Raw genomic sequence first — 19,743 nt, 5'->3', positions numbered from 1 at the left:
CCTGGGAGCCTTGGAGAAGAAGCTGGAGGAGAAGCTGAAGCAGCCATGGCCAGAGCGTGAGTAGGAGAAGGCTGTGGGTAGAAGGCCGAGGTGGAGCAGAGCTAGAACTGCTGCCCTCGAAGGAGGGCGTATGGCAGGAGGACCAGCCCTACCTCTGGCAGCTGCCCGAAGGACATATAGCTCTAGGATTCACTTTCTCAGGACCCAACCTGACTACCTGTTGGCAAGTCCGTGAATGCTGACCATGCTGATGCCTTCCCAGCACCTGTCTGTGATAACTATCTGTAACAGGAGCCGCTGGGGGCTGGAGTGCAGGCTACTGGCCTCTCTAGGCTCCGGTCATCCCTGGTCCCTCCCCTAACCCTGATGAGGCCCAGGACCCTCAGCCCACAGGCACCTGTGAGGGAGCAAGGAAGTGAACCCCTGAGATATGGCCATTTGCAGGCTGTTGCATGGAGGATGTGCCTCTAGGGGCCCAGCTGGTATGGGAACAAGGGTAGGGCCAGGAGCCTGTTGTGGGCTAAGGCTCCAGAGAGGACCATGGCCATTGCAGCAGCAGCTTTAGATCTGGTGACTTTCAGGAGCACAGGAAATCATCTTTCAGATGCCTCTGGGGCATGGCCCCCAGATGCACTTGGGCCTCAAGTGGGGCTGCCCTGTGCAGCCACTCCCACTACAGCTTGTACAGGGCTCTAAGCTCAGTGTCTTGTCTTGGACCTTTTAGACCAGTGTGGCTGTTACATGGAGAGCTGACCAGCAGAAACTGGTATCTCTACTTCAGGTGTGGACCACTTGTGATACCAGACGGACAGAAGGTGGACAGACCCCACCCACGGACAGGCAGATGCTCTCAGGGAGGGTAAAGGCCTTCAGTTATTGTTTTTTTTTGTTGTTGTTGTTAGAGATGGGATCTCACTATGTTGCCCAGACGGGCCTGAAACCTCTGGACTCAAGTGATCGTCCGGCCTCAGCTTCCAGAGTAGCTGACCCTCCTGGTGTGTGCCACCACCACAAGTTTCAGGGCTTCTTTTAAAGGGCTTTTATGTGATTAAGTCAGGCCCACTCAAGAAAATCTCCCTTTTGATTAAACAAAAATGAGCTGGTTAAGGGCTTTAATTATGTCTACAGTCCCTTCTTAGCAGCAGGATGTTAGTGTATGTTTGAACAGTGGAGACAAGGTGCTGTGTACTGCAGAATGACTGCTGCGTCTCATGGCCCAGCCTTCACCAAAAGCTGAAAATTCCTGTTTTATTGGGAAAACTTTCTTAATTTATATGACAGTTTTAAAAAAGGCATTTTATCTAAAGACTGTTTGAGTGTTGGGTAAGGATGATTAGCTCTGCATTACCTGGAAGTCTGCTATCTGACTTCCCAACTGATGTAACCCTACCAGGTAAACTCAAATGAACTCAGTAAATAGGCTTCATTTCGTACTGTGATGAGTATTAAATTTAACACCACAGGAGCTAGCTGTGGTGTTATTTGAGATTATACTTTTGGATAATGGTAGTCATTACCAATTTATAGCAATTAAGATTTTGATAAGTTTTGGGCAATATTTACTCAAATATAACTATTTCTTCTTAAGTTTGATTTAAGAGAAAGACCGTCAAACCATTTTTTTCGTTCAATGTTTGTTTTCTTTTTAATATAGCAGAAGGAAGTACATTCAGTTTATCTCATAGTTTAAGTAGGTTAAATAGGAATTTAAAAGACACCCAAGCCAAAGCCCTTTTCAGAATGTTGCTGAGTGATCATTATCAGCTTCATTTTGCATTTCTATTCTAGTACTGCCATAGCGGGATGGTCATCAGCCATAGCTGGATTACAGAGATAGAGCAAATATTTTGCAATTTATATGAGAATTTGTACACACACACAAACACACACGTGTCCCTGTTAGGAAATATCTCAAGGTGTATGTGTGTGTACATACATGCGTGTGCCTATCTATGTATTTGTAAATGTGTGTATCTGCTAACAGTAGTGAAATTAGAATGTTTGATTTTTAAAGAATATCATACTGATGTAAAATGGAGCTGGTAAAATGGTTACAAGTCAGATTCAGTCTGTATAGCTAGTGAAATATTTATGTCAACCAGAGTGGATTTAAATCCATATTTCAGCTCTTTAGTCCAAACTTAGCCTGACTTTCAAGGTTCCGGTTTGTGTTTCCAGGCTTCCATATACAGACTCGGTGTTCAGCCACATGCTTTTCTTTGCTGCCTTTGTGTCTCTTCTTGCTCTTCTTTGCTGGCTTCAGATACGCTCTTGCATTCTTTGCTTCCCTTATTTAAGCTTCCATTCTTCAAGGCCCCAGATCAAGTACTTGCTTTTACTTTAAGCCTTTACAGACTAGTTAGCCCTACATAATCTTTTGTGGTACTCACTGTCTTAGCCTTTCCTTGGTCAGTTGGTACTGCCTTGCAAGCACCTTTGACAAGTCCAAGGATGGTGTGGTGGCACCAACATGGGCTAGGACCCCTTTTCTAACATTAACCATCTGTCTAAACATCTGTGTTCTGTGGTAATCTTCATCATCATATTGTTATGAACATTACGACAATGTCTGTAAAGCCCTTACCTGGAAAATAGAAGCTGGATAAAGCAATTTCTCCAAATGTGGAGCCATTGTAGCCATGTCAGAGATAGTGGAAGCAGGCCCAGGAATGTGCCCGTTAGCAGAAACGCAGGTGATTCGGAACATACACCGAAAAATTTGAGAAGCTTGAATGAGATGACTCAAGCCCCTTCAGGTTGCTGACTTGTCTGGTATTCTAGGTCATCATTGCTCTGAAGATCGTCTCATACTTAAAGATTATTCATCTGTTTACATCTCATTTGAGAGCTCAATTAAGACTGGTTTCTAAAATTTGGAAAATACGTATATTAGAGAACATAAAAATTGCAAGAGTTTGATTAAAAATATGATTAATACATATTCTAAGGAGCCATTTTTAGTTGTAGATGGTGGGAATTCATTTGTTTGTCTTATATCCATCAGATGAACCATATTGCTTGTCATTGGTTCTTTACAGTTTCATTGTAAAGTTTTCTTTTTAAAAAATGTTTTATATCCTTCTGATTTTACCGGAATTATTGGTGATTGGCCAAAGGAAAAAGTGTTCCAGAGGTTTGCTTTAATTGTGCAACGAAAATCACACCATTTATTTATTTATATTTATTTATGTATTTTTATACTTTAAGTTCTAGAGTACATGTGCACAACGTGCAGGTTTGTTACATATGTATACATGTGCCATGTGGGTGTGCTGTACCCATTAACTCGTCATTTACATTAGGTGTATCTCCTAATGCTTTCCCTCCACCCTCCCCCCACCCCACGACAGGCCCCAGTGTGTGATGTTCCCCTTCCTGTGTCCAAGTGTTCTCATTATTCAGTTCCCACCTATGGGTGAGAACATGTGGTTTTTGGTTTTCTGTTCTTGTATTAGTTTGCTGAGAATGACGGTTTCCAGCTTCATCCATGTCCCTGCAAAGGACATGAATTCATCCTTTTTTATAGCTGCATAGTATTCCATGGTGTATATGTGCCACATTTTCTTAATCCAGTCTGTCATATATGGACATTTGGGTTGGTTCCAAGTCTTTGCTATTGTGAATAGTGCTGCAATAAACATACGTGTGCATGTGTCTTTATAGCAGCATGAAAAATCATACCATTTAATTTATAGTCACTTGGGAGATCAGGTGTCCCATTCATCTTAAGTTATTAGAAACTATTTTTGTAGTGCTGTAATTAGAACTTGCCAAATAAAACATTCTATATATCTAAACCCTGTACTTTTTATTCATTTTCCTTTTGAGAAGCTCTGTTTGCATTTGACTTTTTTGTTAGTTGCAGGGAAATTTAGTATTAATAGGAAACCAAACAAACAAGCACACCTATCCATTAGGCTTTTGGTTGTTATTAAAAAGTTACTTAGTCATGTCAGAGTGGGTAAAAACAAAATGTAAAATGCTCAGGGAAATTCCTGTATCTAAGTCTATAGACTCCCCCACCCCCCAACACCCTAATGTTGTTCTCAGGTCTCCCTTAATTGATAATTCCCTTATGATTTTATAGAGGCCTAACTGGTCATCAGTTGCCAGAAAGCACTGTTGGGTTTACTCTCTGTGTTAGTCCATTTTGTGTTGGCTATAAAGGAATACTTGAGACTGGGTAATGTATAAAGAAAGAGGTGTATTTGGCTCATGGTTCTGTATGCCATACAAGTATGGCACCAATACCTGCTCAGCTTCTGGTGAGGCCTCAAGAAACTTTTACTCATGGCAGAAGGTGAAGAGGAAGCAGGCATGTCACATGGAGAGAGAGGAACAATAGAGAGCTCTCACATGAACTCATAGAGTGAGGACTCACTGGTTACCGTGGGGAGGGCACTAAGCCAGCCGTGAGGAATCTGCCCCCATGACCCAGACATCTCTCATCAGGCCCCACTTCCAACATTGGGGGTCACGTTTCAACATGAGATTTGGAGGGGGCAAACATCCAAACCAAATCACCCTGTCTCTCCTTCTGTCACAAGTCTATTATTTTAAAAAGGCAGCTACTGCTGAGGTGGAGTAATTGGTATATCCTTTTTGCACAGTAGCTAGACTGGAGTTTGTCTATTTTAAGTTTGAATTGCATCATTATTTAAACGAAGGTGTATACATTTATATTTTTTCCAGAACCAACTTGGATTATGTTTTGGGGAGAAAAAAAAAAGAAGCTTCTCTGTCCCATCTGCTCCTTTCCCAATTTGCTTTTCCTTAAACATACTATGTCGGTCCAAATGTTAAACCATTGCTTTATGTGAACACAAAATTTCAAAAAATTGTGTAATATACTGTTTTGTATCCTGTAAGGTAAACTTAACAAGATTTGTGTTTAACTTATAAAAGTTAGTTTTTCAGGTTTGCTAAAATGAGATTACGTTTATGTAGAAAAATGGGATTGTGGCATTTTTTTCTCTTAGGTTGCTTTAATTGTTGGAATAACGGTCTAGGATGAGAGGCTTCATCTGTTATTATTTTCATGTTTTGCCCCTGGTAAGTGCAGCGTAGATTTGGAATAATGCTTGTAGCCAGTCTTCTGGGATTATTAAAGGCATCCTAATGACTCTCATTTAATCCTGGGTTTTCCCTTAGGACTTTTCAGTCATAGGTTAGAAGAACTGGAATAAATTATATAAGAAAAGTAATATTTTTTCACTGTCAACTATTACTTTCCCATTATAAATTGCATGCAGATAGTCTGTGGCCATTATCAATAATGCACCACAATAGTTTTATAAAGTATTTTAAAATCCCAAAACCTAAGCCAACAAGATTGTTTTTTATTACACAATTTTTTGTTTTCTTTGATTCAGAATCATTTATTTGGATGTACATAGTAGTTAATACACATTCTATTCTAGGTCCTCATTGCCTTTCTTCTGCACGCTTTTCTTAGATGTTCTTATCTCCTATCACGATATTAAATAATATCTGTACATACTAATAATTTCCAAATCCATTTCTCTGGGTTTCTCTCCTGAGCCCAACATCTGTTTTCTTAGTTACCTATAGATATTTCCACATGGATGTTCCATAAGCACGTCAAATTCAGTGTATTAGAAAATAAATTCATTTTCTTTACCTCCAGTCCTACACAGTGATACAATGTATATGTCATTTTGTGTTTCCCAGTAGTAAAGTATAATATAAATTATCTTGAAAAATATAGTGGAGTTAAATGTGGAAGCACTTGTCACTTTTGCTTTCAAAATACCATTTTTTAAAATAGTATGTATGTGCTCTGTTAATAAAGGTATAAAAAACACAGAGTTAAATGCAACAGAGCAAGAGATTTAAAGAGTTGGTCTAAGCAGTTTTTTTGATATAAATAAGAGTTGATAAGCATTTATAGCTAGAAACAATAAAACTGAAGAAATTTTCTTAAATGGGCTATATAAAAAGTTTAAAGACATTTAGAAGTAAATAGATTAGTACTAAAGATAAAAATTCTATCTTAAAAATTTTTAATTTAAAAAATAATATTAGTTTGTATACTAAAATACAGCAAAAAATCTCTGGACAGATTGGCTTAAAATCTTTTTTAATGGATCGTAAAGTAAATTTAATATAAGGCATATTTAATATAAGGTTAATCAAGCTATAAGTGCTTTTGGGAAATTTGTTTAAAAATCCTTATTTTAAAACGAATTTAAATCAATTAGGAAGTAAATTGGTTTTAAGCAAATTTTCATTAGTGCATTGGTTTGTGGTGTATTGGTTTGTAACCCATGTAAATATACCCTAGTCCATCAATTTTGAAGATATGTTAATATGTCTTTAGATATTATATTCACAACTAATCTCTTATATATTCACAATTAATCACCTAAAACTAGGTGATATTATATACTGAGAAAATTATATAATAATTTCTTAGTATAATTGTTATATTAATATAATATATAATAAAATTTTTAGTATATAAGAAATATATACTAAGAAATTATAATATATTCTGAGGTAAAAACAGCTTACAATTGATGGTGTGTTCTTATAATTGGAATTTTTATTTATTTAAAGAGATCTTTTATACTTTCTGATATGTAGACACATATTTTACTTATGCATATATATATGTTTTAAAAAAATGGGCCAAGCATAGTGACTCGTGCCTATAATCTCAGCACGTTGGGAGACAGAGGCGGGAGGATTGCTTGAGCCCAGGAATTTGGGACCAGCCTAGGAAACATAGTGGGATCCTGTCTCTACCAAAAAAAAAAAAAAAAAAAAATTAGCCAGGTGTGGTGATGCGTGCCTGTGGTTTTGGCTACTTGGGAGGCTGAGGCGGGAGGATTGCTCGAGCCCAGGAAGTTGAGGCTGCACTCCAGCCTGTCTCAAACAAAGAAAAATGTAAATGAAATATATTGGCAAATATGTCCCTAAAATTTACTTATATCATCATTGATTATATGTAACATTCTGATATCAGAGATGTTAACATATGAAAAAGTGTGTGTCCTAGATTCAATGAAATAAACTATGCCTTGAGGGTAGAGGATAGACTGGGATGGCATTATAGGTTTGGGCATTATCGATATATGATGTGGAAATGAATGAGAACACCCAGGGAGAAGAGATCTAAGATTAGCACTTTGAGAAACATTAACATTTTATGTAGTGAGCAAAGTTCCAAGGAGGTATTTGAAAAGAAGGGAATTAAGGAAGTGTAAGAACCCGGAAGCAACAGAATGAAAGGATTTCAGTAACGTAGAGCAATTAATAGTGTTAAAAGTGCCATACAGGAAAGAGGATGTGTGTGTGTTCATTTCAAAGCTTGGAGTCAAATTATAGAACCTTTTCTAGTTGTTTGAAAGAAATGTGTGATTTTTGCTTTTTTCACATGAATTGTAAATGATTTTATGTGCCAGTATAACATGTTAAACAAATTATACCAAATTAGTCTATATGTCTTCAGTCTTGATAATTTTAAATATAAAATGTTATTGCCCACTTGTTTATGGCAAAGAAGAAATAAAGGAATAGAATAAGGTCAATGTTTTTGTCTGTCAGCTGTCTTTCAGTTTTTTATGAGAATAATCTTAAGGTGCCTTAAAGGATTCTTGCATCAATCTGCCTAATTTTACCAATGACACAAGTGATCCAGATAATTTACGTGATTTCCTCTTAAGTTTACACATTTAGCTAATGACAAATGCAGGAATTAAATATATTTTCTCGTCCAAGTTTCCGTCCGATCTCCCATGCTGTTTCTTCCTTCTTAAATTGAAGGTGATTACTTACAGAAGTTTGGTTAAATGATTTGATAACTATGCTTTGTAGCATGGAAATTAACAGCTAGTTTAGGTGATTAGTTGTGAATATAAGAGAATACAGCAAATACTGGAAAAACGGAATTTTTTTAAAAGATAGAGAAAAATGTCATATATTTTTTGATTCCTTTAATTTTCAGGATATGGTATGCTGTTTTTCTTCCATTTGCAGCCTGAAAATATAAATACATGTGAATATCGGTTTTATTGAAAATATTGAGAGTAGCTTCATATTTTAGAGTTAAATAATGTTCTGTTTATTTTTTTTAATAGAAAAAATGAATGCACCAAATCAGCCTCCACATAAAGACACTGGAAAAACAGTGGAGAATGTGGAAGAATACAGCTATAAGCAGGAGAAAAAGATCCGAGCAGCTCTTAGAACAACAGAGCGTGATCATAAAAAAAACGTACAGTGCTCATTCATGTTAGACTCAGTGGGTGGATCTTTGCCAAAAAAATCAATTCCAGATGTGGATCTCAATAAGCCTTACCTCAGCCTTGGCTGTAGCAACGCTAAGCTTCCAGTATCTGTGCCCATGCCTATAGCCAGACCTGCACGCCAGACTTCTAGGACTGACTGTCCAGCAGATCGTTTAAAGTTTTTTGAAACATTACGACTTTTGCTAAAGCTTACCTCAGTCTCAAAGAAGAAAGACAGGGAGCAAAGAGGACAAGAAAATACGTCTGGTTTCTGGCTTAACCGATCTAACGAACTGATCTGGTTAGAGCTACAAGCCTGGCATGCAGGACGGACAATTAATGACCAGGACTTCTTTTTATATACAGCCCGGCAAGCCATCCCAGATATTATCAATGAAATCCTTACTTTCAAAGTCGACTATGGGAGCTTCGCCTTTGTTAGAGATGGAGCTGGTTTTAATGGTACTTCAGTAGAAGGGCAGTGCAAAGCCACTCCTGGAACAAAGACTGTAGGTTACTCAACACATCACGAGCATCTCCAACGCCAGAGGGTCTCATTTGAGCAGGTAAAACGGATAATGGAGCTGCTAGAGTACATAGAAGCACTTTATCCATCATTGCAGGCGCTTCAGAAGGACTACGAAAAATATGCTGCAAAAGACTTCCAGGACAGGGTGCAGGCACTCTGTTTGTGGTTAAACATCACAAAAGACTTAAATCAGAAATTAAGGATTATGGGCACTGTTTTGGGCATCAAGAATTTATCAGACATTGGCTGGCCAGTGTTTGAAATCCCTTCCCCTCGACCATCCAAAGGTAATGAGCCGGAGTATGAGGGTGATGACACAGAAGGAGAATTGAAGGAGTTGGAAAGTAGTACGGATGAGAGTGAGGAAGAGCAAATCTCTGATCCTGGGGTACCAGAAATCAGACAGCCCGTAGACAACAGCTTCGACATCCAGTCGCAGGACTGCATATCCAAGAAGCTTGAGAGGCTGGAGTCTGAGGATGATTCTGTTGGCTGGGGAGCACCAGACTGCAGCGCAGAAGCAGGCTTTAGTAGACATTGTCTGACTTCTATTTATAGACCATTTGTAGACAAAGCACTGAAGCAGATGGGGTTAAGAAAGTTAATTTTAAGACTTCACAAGCTAATGGATGGTTCCTTGCAAAGGGCACGTGTAGCATTGGTAAAGAACGATCGTCCAGTGGAGGTAGGTTTCCAGTAGGCATTAATACGATGATGTCCTTAGTTCCATTTATCGATTGTAAATTATAATGTTGGTGTTATGTACTTTCATATTCTAATATTTTTAGCACAAATGACAGTTATAAATTGCACATTTAAGCATTTCTGTAAAGTACTATGATAAATAAGAAATATATCTATGAAAACTGCATGAAATTTGGTGAATTAAGTGCCAGGTGGTATGTGGAGGGAATAAGTTCAACCATGTAAATAGAGGATGGCAGAGGACAGGCTCGGTATAAATAAAGACGGAAGGAAGAAAGTCATAGTCGTGGATGACGACAAGCTGCATGTGAGTCAGGAAAAAAAGTCCACATCACACTCAGGTATTTTAAATGAATAGGGCACCCAAGGTCACAGAGAAAGCTCTTTCTTTATCCTTTGAAGTTGTTTTCTCTCTTTTGATTAGCATGTCAAGTTTTGGTCACTGTATTTTAAAGAGATGTAAATTATAGAGAAATGTCAGAATGATCAAAGGGAAAAAGCCAACACTATCTGGCAAGGTTAAAGTGTTGAGTGCAGATGATGAAAGTTTAAGGGAAGTCCTGATTGTTGTCCAATATGTGTTTCGAGATGTGTAGATTTTTGTGAGAGGAATGTGCCCACTAGAGGAAGTGACTTGAAAACAGTATAGATTTGCTTTTGATAGCTTGACGTGTTATAAATTCCTTATTGTAAAAGGTGTTAATACTAGAAAAGGGCATTTTGTGGGATATCGCTCTTGAGAGTCCAAAATAGTACTGTACAAGTGATTTTGCTCTTCTCGTGAGTCTGCACGTTGATCTGGCTAAAAGTGAAACCCAGATCTTTACAATACCTGATACCTGTGTGAAGTCTGTGATTCTGAATTTTAGTGGCTATATACATACATATGTACAGTCCCCTCGGTATCAGAGGAGGTTTGGTTTTGGAACTTCCCACGAATCACAAAATCCTAAAATGCTCAAGTCCCTGATACAAAATGATGCAGTATTTGTGTTTAACCAATGCACAGCCTCGTATACTTTAAATAATCTCTAGATTATGTGTAATGCCGTATGTAATATAAACGCTATGTAAATGGTTGTTAATACTGTATGGTTTAGGGAATAATGACAAGAAAAAAGTTTGTACGTGTTCAATACAGATGTAGTTTTTCTTCCGAAATATTTCTGATCTGCACTTGGTTGAATTCATGGATGTGGAACCCACAGATATGGAGAGCTAACTGTATATACTTGTTATTTTAATTTTTTTAACTTCAGTTTTTTTACAGAACCTGGCTTGCTTTAAATTCATAAATGATAAACAACTTGGAAACTGTGGAGAACACCTGAAGAGAACTTGAGTTTGCAAGATTTTAATATTTTATTCTGACAGCCAGATTATGAGCCCTTAGGAGAAAGGGTTAAGCATTCACATGAATTCAGGAGGATGTTTACAACACGAACCAGTGCTTTGTAGCTTTATTTTAAGAGATTTACTTTGAATATTATTTTGATTGGAAATCTTAAACATGAATGGCTGGAGTGGTTTAATTTCATTAAGGACATATGTTGGGGAAGACAGGGTTGATGTTTAATTTGTATTGTGACCACTGATTTTGAAGTAACTTGAATGAAGAAAAAAGTCCTGGCAGTACCGATATCCCTTGGTATCTTATCCCGGAGGATTTGTTCCAGGACCCCTGTGGACACCCAAATCCTTGGATGCCCCAGTCCCTATATAAAATGGTGTAGTATTTACATACAACCTATGTGCATCCTCCTGTTGCTTTAAATAATCTCTAGATTATAATACCTAACACAATGTCAGTGTTATGTAAATAGTTGTTATACTGTATCTTTTTTATTTATATTATTACTATTACTGTTTTAGAGACGGGATCTCACTATGTTGCCCAGGCTGGACTTAAACTCCTAGGCTCAAGCAGTCCTCCTGCCTTAGCCTCCCGAGTAGCTTGTATTACTTTTTATTGTTGTATTCTTATTTTTAATGTTTTTTCAAACATTCTTGATCTGCGGATGTGTATCCCACGGATTCAGAGGGCCGACTGTATAACCTCATCTCTAATTCAGTGGTTCTCATAGGAGAGCAGCACGTGAGAAGAGGCCACGGTGGGGCAGGGGTGGGGTGGACATGTCAGGCTTCCGTAAACTGCTTCACCCACCCTCCCTCCCCAGATTGTCTTCTTCCTCTCCAGGCTCTTCATGGTGATTAACAATTGCTACTAATGAGGATTGTATCCCTTAGATATGTTATAGCAAGAAAAGATTGAGAACAGGTGCACTACATTTTATATTAGAACTCACATTGAAAAAAAGACAATAATAGTTTCCCCAGAGTTTTGAATTCTTATCTGAGTTGTAGTTCTTTGGTTTGACCAGTTGAAATTTCACTGAAGAGGTCATCTTTGTTATAGAAAAAAAGAAACACAAATTCAAAGTTTATAAAGTGTATAAATGAAAGACTTTATTAGAATTTTGTGTGGATTGTTTGCTTTTCAAAAAATGAACTACAGAAGCCCCTGTTTTAAATTTTGGTTCATAAAATGCTAAGTGTTCATCAAATAATGAAAGAGTAACAGAGAGCCGAAGTGGGACTTCTTCGTATTAGTGATTAATCCAAACTAACAAAAGATAAGGCTCTACAATTCTGATTAACTTAGTGGGAAAGTAAGATTTTATTTTTATTCCCACTTTAGGAACATAATTTCTGTAAAGGGAGGCGTGTGTGTGTGCGTGTGTGTGTGCGTGGGTATGTGTGTGAATATGTGTACAGTCCCCCTCTCCCAGGTTTGTTTTAGTCATTTTACTTGGTATGTCAGGAAAAGAGTCACAATTTTGAAGTCCATTAAGTGGGTTTCATTCCTCCCTGTGACCCTTTCTCACCACAGAATGTTGTAAATAGGAATCTTTCTGACTCGAAGCCTTTGCATTTGTAGAATGGGTATAATACTACCTTCTTACCTACCTCACAAGGTGGTGGTTGTGAGGCTGAAAAAGATATGTGGTAAGTGGTGTATATGTTCCCACACTGCTGTAAAGAAATGCCTGATACTGGGTAATGAATAAAGAAAAGAGGTTTAATTGGCTCATGGTCCCATAGGTTGTATAGGAAGCATGGCAGGCAGCATCAGCTTCTGGGGAGGCCTCAGAGAGCTATAGTCATGATGGAAGGCAAAGCCAGAGCAGGCATTTGTCATGGCAGGAGCATGGGCGGGGTGAAGGTGCTCCATTCTTTTAAACAACCAGATCTCTTGACAGCTCACTCACCATCATGAGAACAGCACCAATGGGATGGTTCTAAACCACAAGAAACCCACCCGCATGATCCAGTCATCTCCCACCAGGCCTCACCTCCAACACTGGGGATTACTGTTCAACATAGCGTGGGGGCACAGATCCAAATCATATCAAATGGTAAAATGCTATGCAAGTCAACCACAAACTTTTACTTTTAGAAGTTTTATTACTTTTTCTTCCTTGAAGCTAACTGTAAATCCATGTGGGTGCAATTATACTTTTATTTTTAAATTGCATTCTGCCTTTTAACCTCTGCCAAATAATTGTAAATTTTAAGGGCATACATTTTAGGCAGTAAAACCTTTTAGGTTTAAGGACTGTTTTTTGTTTGTTTGTTTTGAGGCAAAGTCTCGTTCTGTTGCCTAGGCTGGAGTGCAGTGGGTCATTCTGTTGCCCAGGCTGGAGTGCAATGGGACGATCTCGGCTCACTGCAAGCTCCGCCTCCCGGGTTCAAGCAATTCTCCTGTCTCAGCCTCCTGAGTAGCTGGGATTTCAAGTGTGCACTGCCACGCCTGGCTAATTTAGAGATGGGAGTTTCACCATGTTGGTTAGGCTGGTCTCAAACTCCTGACCTCAAGTGATTCATCTGCCTCAACCTCCCAAAGCGCTGAGATTACAGGCGTGAGCCACCGCGTCTGGCCAGTGTTTTTGTTAACTGTTAAAATATCTGAACTGACAAGGTACCACAGATTGTACATAATGCATATTTTGCAGTTTTTGTGGTTTCGGTGATAATAGGAATGAATATAGGTGAAAGATTTTGTAGAAAAGAAGAAATACAGTTGTGATACTTGATTTTTCTTATCTATGTCTTTATATTTTTTTATTAAATTACTTGTAACCAGTGTTTGCAAAGCACATGTGATGTTACATTTAATTTCCCTTTGTTTGTAAGCATGCTTTACAAAATAATTTTTTTTTGAGACAGAGTTTTGCTCTTGTTGCCCAGGCTGGAGTGCAATGGCGCCATCTCAGCTGTCTGCAACCTTTGTCTTGGGGGTTCAGGCGATTATCCTACCTCAGCCTCCAGAGTAGCTGGGATTACAGGCATGTGCCACTACTCTTGGCTAATTTTTGTATTTTTAGTAGAGACGGTGTTTCACCATGTTGGTCAGGCTGGTCTCAAACTCCTGACCTCAGGTGATCCACCCGCCTCTGCCTCCCAAAGTGCTGGGATTATAGGTGTAAGCCACCGCACCTGGCCCAAAATAATTTTTCTCTAAAACTTTATTATATTTCAAAATCTTTTAAAAGAACTGCAACTAGTGATACAAAAAAAAAAAAGAAATCTGCAGTTTGTTTTCATAATATGAATGCCATAAATACCTTTAATGGTTTGTTCAAAATTATGTGAAGTTGTAGCTCCGTACCTTCTGTAAATTGATTTCCTCAGAACACATTTCTAGTTACATAGGCAGTCTCTAATTGAAACACATGGATTAGTTTCCAAAGTTTCCTTGAATAGGCAGTTGTTTGGGATCTTGAAAATACTGATCTATAGAACAGTGTTGTAAATAAGACAGTCTCAGATTATCAAATGAAGCTTATTTAAATCCATGTAACTGAACTAATAATACCAGCTGCAGTTTTATCCTGACTGTAAGGACTACCGTAATATCATAGGAAAGAAGAAGAGCAAACCTGCCCTCCCCCGTATCCATTTGTGGGCCCAGATACAATCCAAGATGTTTTTTATATTTTTGCATTTATCTTCTACTTCTCTTATTCCACTGTTGTTTAGAACATCCCAGAATCTTATTGTTTGTACTTATTTTTCCCACTTTGCCGTCATGCCAATTCTTCTAGTCTGAGTGTTGTTGATCTTGGGTGTTAGGGATGAATGTATCAGCATTTCATAATGTAGCATGGTCTCCCTCTGACAGGGATTGTCTCGCCTCCAACTCTTGCTCCTCCTTCATTAGATGTGCTTGTGTGGTGACCCTTCCCAACCCTGCTTAAAAGTTAACAAGAGTCATCTCAGCAGTCCAGTAGTTTCCAGGTGTCCTTCCCAACAGCTACTGTAGCTAAGGATGGGTTTTGTAATACTATTTACAGTTCAATTTAGCTTAGAAATTAAAACCATGTAAACATATATAAAAGATTTATCCTTAATATCAAAACTACTCCATACAATTCTATTTTTTGGAACAAACTTTTCATCTTGGAATAATATCAGATTGATAGAAAATTTGCAAAGATAGTGCAGAATTCTTATATGCTCTTCATCCAGCACCCCTTAATACTACTTCTCACTTACCCTATACATTTGTTAAAACTAATATATTGACTTTGATACAAAGTGCTGTTAATAAACTTATTTGGATTTCCCACTTTTTCTACTAATTCCCTTTTCTGTTCTAGGAACCAGTTGAGGACACCACATTGCATTGAGTTGTCACGTCCACGAATCTGAATTTGTCTGATGTGTTCTCATGATTATACTGGGGTGATGGGCTTGGGGATGGATGCCACAGAGTTGAAATGCCCCAGTCGCATTGCATTGTCACTGGTAATGTTAACCTTGATCACTTGGTTAAGGTGGTGTCTGCCAGGTTTCTCCAGGAGTTACCATGTGTTCCTTTTCATACTCTACTTCTTTGGAAGTAAGTCACTACGCTCAACCCACTCTCAAGGGGAGGGAAATTAATCTCTACCTCCTGGAGCGGGGAGTATCTAATGTATACTTGGAATTTCTCCAGGCGGAAGTTTTGCTGCTTCTCATTTATTTGGTCATTTATATCAGTATGGACTCATAAATGTTTTCTGTTGTTTTTGCTTTGAGTTATAATCCAATCCCATTGTTACTGATTTTGTTGCTCAAGCTGTTCTTCTTTTAGCCCATTGGAGCTCTTTCAGTTGCCTTCTGTGTCCTTTGATACGCTCCCCTCGTTTGTTGTATTATTTTCCTTTTGATTTGCTTTTTGAATCATTTCTTACTTTCCGGCATCACAAGATGCTCTGGGCTTGTCTTGTATTTTTCCCTCTTTCTGTCCTCTGGTTCGTTTTACTGGATAATGGTATTTAGAAATGAAGATGTGGGCACTGGGTGTGTTCGTTGCTATCAGGGTGTCATTGCTTTTGGGCCTTCTCAGTGACAGAATTAGAAAATACAGGTATGTCTACTAACCTGTGTATACACAGATCTGTAATTCCATATCTATCAATCTGAAATAACCATGAGTTCATACTGATGTCTCTGGCTCTGATCCAACACAAGGTTCATTCTGACTTTCCTCCCTTGCTTGTCTGTAACTTACTTCTCTTACAATGATAAGCCTGGCTCCCATGACTGCAATTAATTACATGTTTATTCAACCCTACCATACATGTAAAGTAGTTTCAGAATTGCTAACTGGTACCCCTGTGAGGAATAAATTTATCAACTGGGGTTTTTCAGTCAAGTTCCTTTTGTCTTTAACCTTAGTCAAAACACTATTCTCCAAAGTAACTTAGGTCAGCACCTTTTTCCTTCACCTTCCTCAGTGAGGTGGTATCATACTTTTGTAATTTAATTAGATTCATTTATTTCATCTGCATTGCATCCTGGGATTCTGCAAAATCCTGGTTGACTTTTTAAAAAATGCATACTCTAAAGTTCACTCTGTAATGTATAGTTCTGTGGGTTTTGTGCAATTTAAAATGTTAAATACAAAATACTGTAATATGGTTATTTTGTGCTCCTTTTTTGATTTCCTTATGAACTTTATTTTCAGAAGAGAAAGACGAATATGTTTTAATGTAATGTACAAAATGTATAATTGTCTGACTTTGTTGCCTCAAATATTAGGAATAGTTTTGTTTTGGTTACTGTCTTGATTGCTTTCTTTAGAATTGGAAATGATCATGTAGTTATTATAAATTTAATGGCCAATGAAATACTCTTTGTCTTTGGATTCTAACAATAGTTGTGCTACTTTTTTCCTGTACACACAGGAAATACTGAAGAGGTTGCCATTTATACTCAAAGCAGACAAACCATCTAGAAACTAGAAAATCTATAACAACAGCTACCATTTATTGACTCTTACAGTGTGCCAGAGTCAACAACCCTGTGAAGTGGTGGTGTATTTACATTTTACAAATGAAGAAACCAGTTTAGGTATAGTAGATAACTGTCACAAAAATCACAGAGCTATAGATTGTTAGAGGGATTCAAGTTCAGAATTCTGGGGTACCAGACTTCATGCTAAATGGTTTCCAAACCTGGCTGTGCCTCAGCATTACCTAGAGGGCTTTTTGAAAATACGTGTGCCTAGCCATTCTGAGAGTAGGACAAATCAGAATCTCCCAGTGGGGGATGTGAGCACTGACATTGTTAACAAACCTGCGTGCCTCACGTGGAGCCAGACCAGCCGCAGTGTAGTTCTGATGCTCACTAGAAACACTGATTAGGCTCCAGTGCTGCTCCGCCCCATGCCGTTAAGATCATGCTGCTTAATACAGTTGTTAGAGTTAACTTTTTACTTGTTTCAATCATTCCCTATCTGATTTCATGAGATTACAAGAACTTTTTAATTGAATGACACCACCAGCAAGCACATGCTTGCTCATTTGCCATTAGGTTTTCTGTTTTCTTTCTTTCTTTCTGTCTGTCTGTCTGTCTGTCTTTCTGTCTTTCTGTCTTTCTGTCTGTCTGTCTGTCTTTCTTTCTTTCTTTCCTTTCTTTCCTTCTTTTATTCATTCGATGGAGTCTCACTGTCGCCCAGGCTGGAATGCAGTGGCCTGATCTCACCTCGCTGCAAGCTCTGACTTCCTGGCTTACACCATTCTCCTGCCTCAGCCTCCTGAGTAGCGGGGACTACAGGTGCTCGCCACCACGCCCAGCTACTTTTTTTTTTTATTTTTAGTAGAGATGGGGTTTCACCATGCTTGCCAGGATGGTCTCGATCTCCTGACCTCGTGATCCGCCCACCTCGGCCTCCCAAAGTGCTGGGATTACAGGCGTGAGGCACCGCGCCCGGCCGGTTTTCTGTTTTCTTGAACATACCAACATGCAAAGGAAAGTAGGAAGTTGTGTACATTATTTTGGGCTATAATGAGCAAACTGACTCAAACTGATATAATATCACAGGTAAGCCAGAAGTCATCAGCTTTCAGCTGAGAACTGGATCCCATGATAACAACAGCACAATAGTAATATTATGAAGACTAGTAGCTAGCATTAACTGAACTCTGGCTGTATGCTGGGGCAAGGAAGAGGGCAAGTAACTTATCAGGTCACACACCTAGGAAGTGGCAGAGCCTGGATATGAACCCAGAGCTCTGGCTATAAAGCCATGTATGCTCTTGACAGTGTACAGTCCCCCAAAGTTACATTTTGTCCCACACAGTGTTTTAAATATTTTTTGACTTAGTGTCTAACATTTTTACATGGGAAAATCCAGATTTTGTGTTTTCCTTCAAATACTGGGAAGTCTGTCAACACTGGGTCCACATTCCCACATGACTAGCAGCATAAGGGCTCCAGTTACCACAGTATCCATGGTTCGTCTTATGGCCACCCAGGTGCACCTGTTTAAATCACTTACTGGGCCTGTGTAGGAATTTCAGTTTGTGATAGGATCCCAGTATAGAATCACAGAAACTGACTTTTGAAGGGTAATGTAAAGGCTGTTTGTATCTAACACTTCATTTTTAAAAACAGTATGCTTTTGTTTTATTTATTGGAGTATATTTTTAAAGTTCCTGTCCTCTGTCACTGCTCAGAGTAATTATCATCTGGTTTATATTTTCTAGAGTTTTTTGTGGTTCTATAAGTTATCTCTTTGTTATGTAATACATGTAATTATTTAAATGTGATAATACTGTACGTATCGTACTACAACTTGAGGGGTTTCTCCCATGTTGTCTACTTTGGAGAGATATATATATATAGTTGTTAAATTCCATTTAACTGCTACATGGTATTCCATTATATGAATGTACCATAATTATTTCACTCTTGATGGAAATTTAATTTTTTTGCTTGTGTAAACAATGTAGCCACATTCTTGTACACACCCCTTTATGAACTTATTCTGTTGTTTTTGTAAGAATGGTTAATTGAAATGGAATTGTTAGTTCATGGGGTATGCACATTCACATCTTTGATATATGTTGCCAAATTGCTCTCCAAAAAGACTATACTAATTTGTACTTTACCCAGCAGTATAGGAGAAATTTGATTTCTCCTCATTTTGTAACCATGATCAGCAAAAAATGTAATTTCATTGATTGATTGATTGACTGATTTTTTTTTTTTTTAAGTCAGAGCCTCACACTGTTGCCCAGGCTGGAGTGCAGTGGCACAGTCTTGGCTTACGGCAGCCTCCACCTCCCGGGTTCTAGCGATTCTCATGCCTCAGCCTCCCGAGTAGCTGGGATTAGGCGTGTGCTACCACACCTGGCTAATTTTTTGTATTTTTAGTAGAGATGGGTTTCATTATGTTGGCTAGACTGGCCTCGAACTCCTGGCCTCAAGTGATCTGCCCACCTTAGCCTCCCAAAGTACTGGGATTACAGGTGTGAGCCACTGGCACCCGGCCTAAATCTTTCTCTTCATTTCTGGTGACACTGAGCCTGTTTTTCATGTTTATTGGCCATTTGCATTTCTTTTTGCTTTTTTATTTATTTTGCTCATTTTCTACCTTTCTATTATTGATCTGTTGGAACTATTTATGAATTTTATTCATTTTTCTATGATGGTTGTAAATATTTCTTTCAATTTGCCTTTTAACTTGCTTAGGATACTTAACACTGTATAGAAATTTCACATTTTTATATAGTCATGTCTGTCATTATTTTATGACTACCTTATTTTATTTGTACTGAGAGATTATTTAAAAATTTTGTAATTGTCATGGTTTTCTTGTTACACTTTGAATCAGTTTGCAAATAATGTCCATGTGTTGTCATTGTTCATTGTATTTCTAAAGTGTTTTAGTTTATAGATTCTCCCCGTCCCCCCCTTTTTTTTTTT

The 19,743-nt window shown here is 38.3% G+C and overlaps 1 protein-coding gene across 2 annotated transcripts in view; it reads left to right on the top strand.

Moving 5' to 3' along the window:
* MAP3K4 (mitogen-activated protein kinase kinase kinase 4) overlaps nucleotides 1-19,743 on the top strand; it is a 98,680-nt gene that overhangs the window by 18,400 nt on the left and 60,537 nt on the right. For both annotated transcript variants that reach the window (XM_011975909.1, XM_011975910.1), the window contains one exon: nucleotides 8,103-9,466. In XM_011975909.1, the coding sequence (XP_011831299.1) occupies nucleotides 8,103-9,466 (1,364 nt within the window). The remainder of the gene's footprint in view (nucleotides 1-8,102; nucleotides 9,467-19,743) is intronic.

Source organism: Mandrillus leucophaeus, unplaced genomic scaffold, assembly GCF_000951045.1.
Source record: "Mandrillus leucophaeus isolate KB7577 unplaced genomic scaffold, Mleu.le_1.0 Scaffold160, whole genome shotgun sequence".
NCBI lineage: Eukaryota > Metazoa > Chordata > Mammalia > Primates > Cercopithecidae > Mandrillus > Mandrillus leucophaeus.
Note: the sequence above shows the minus strand (reverse complement) of the source record. Positions and strands in the feature narration are given on the sequence as shown.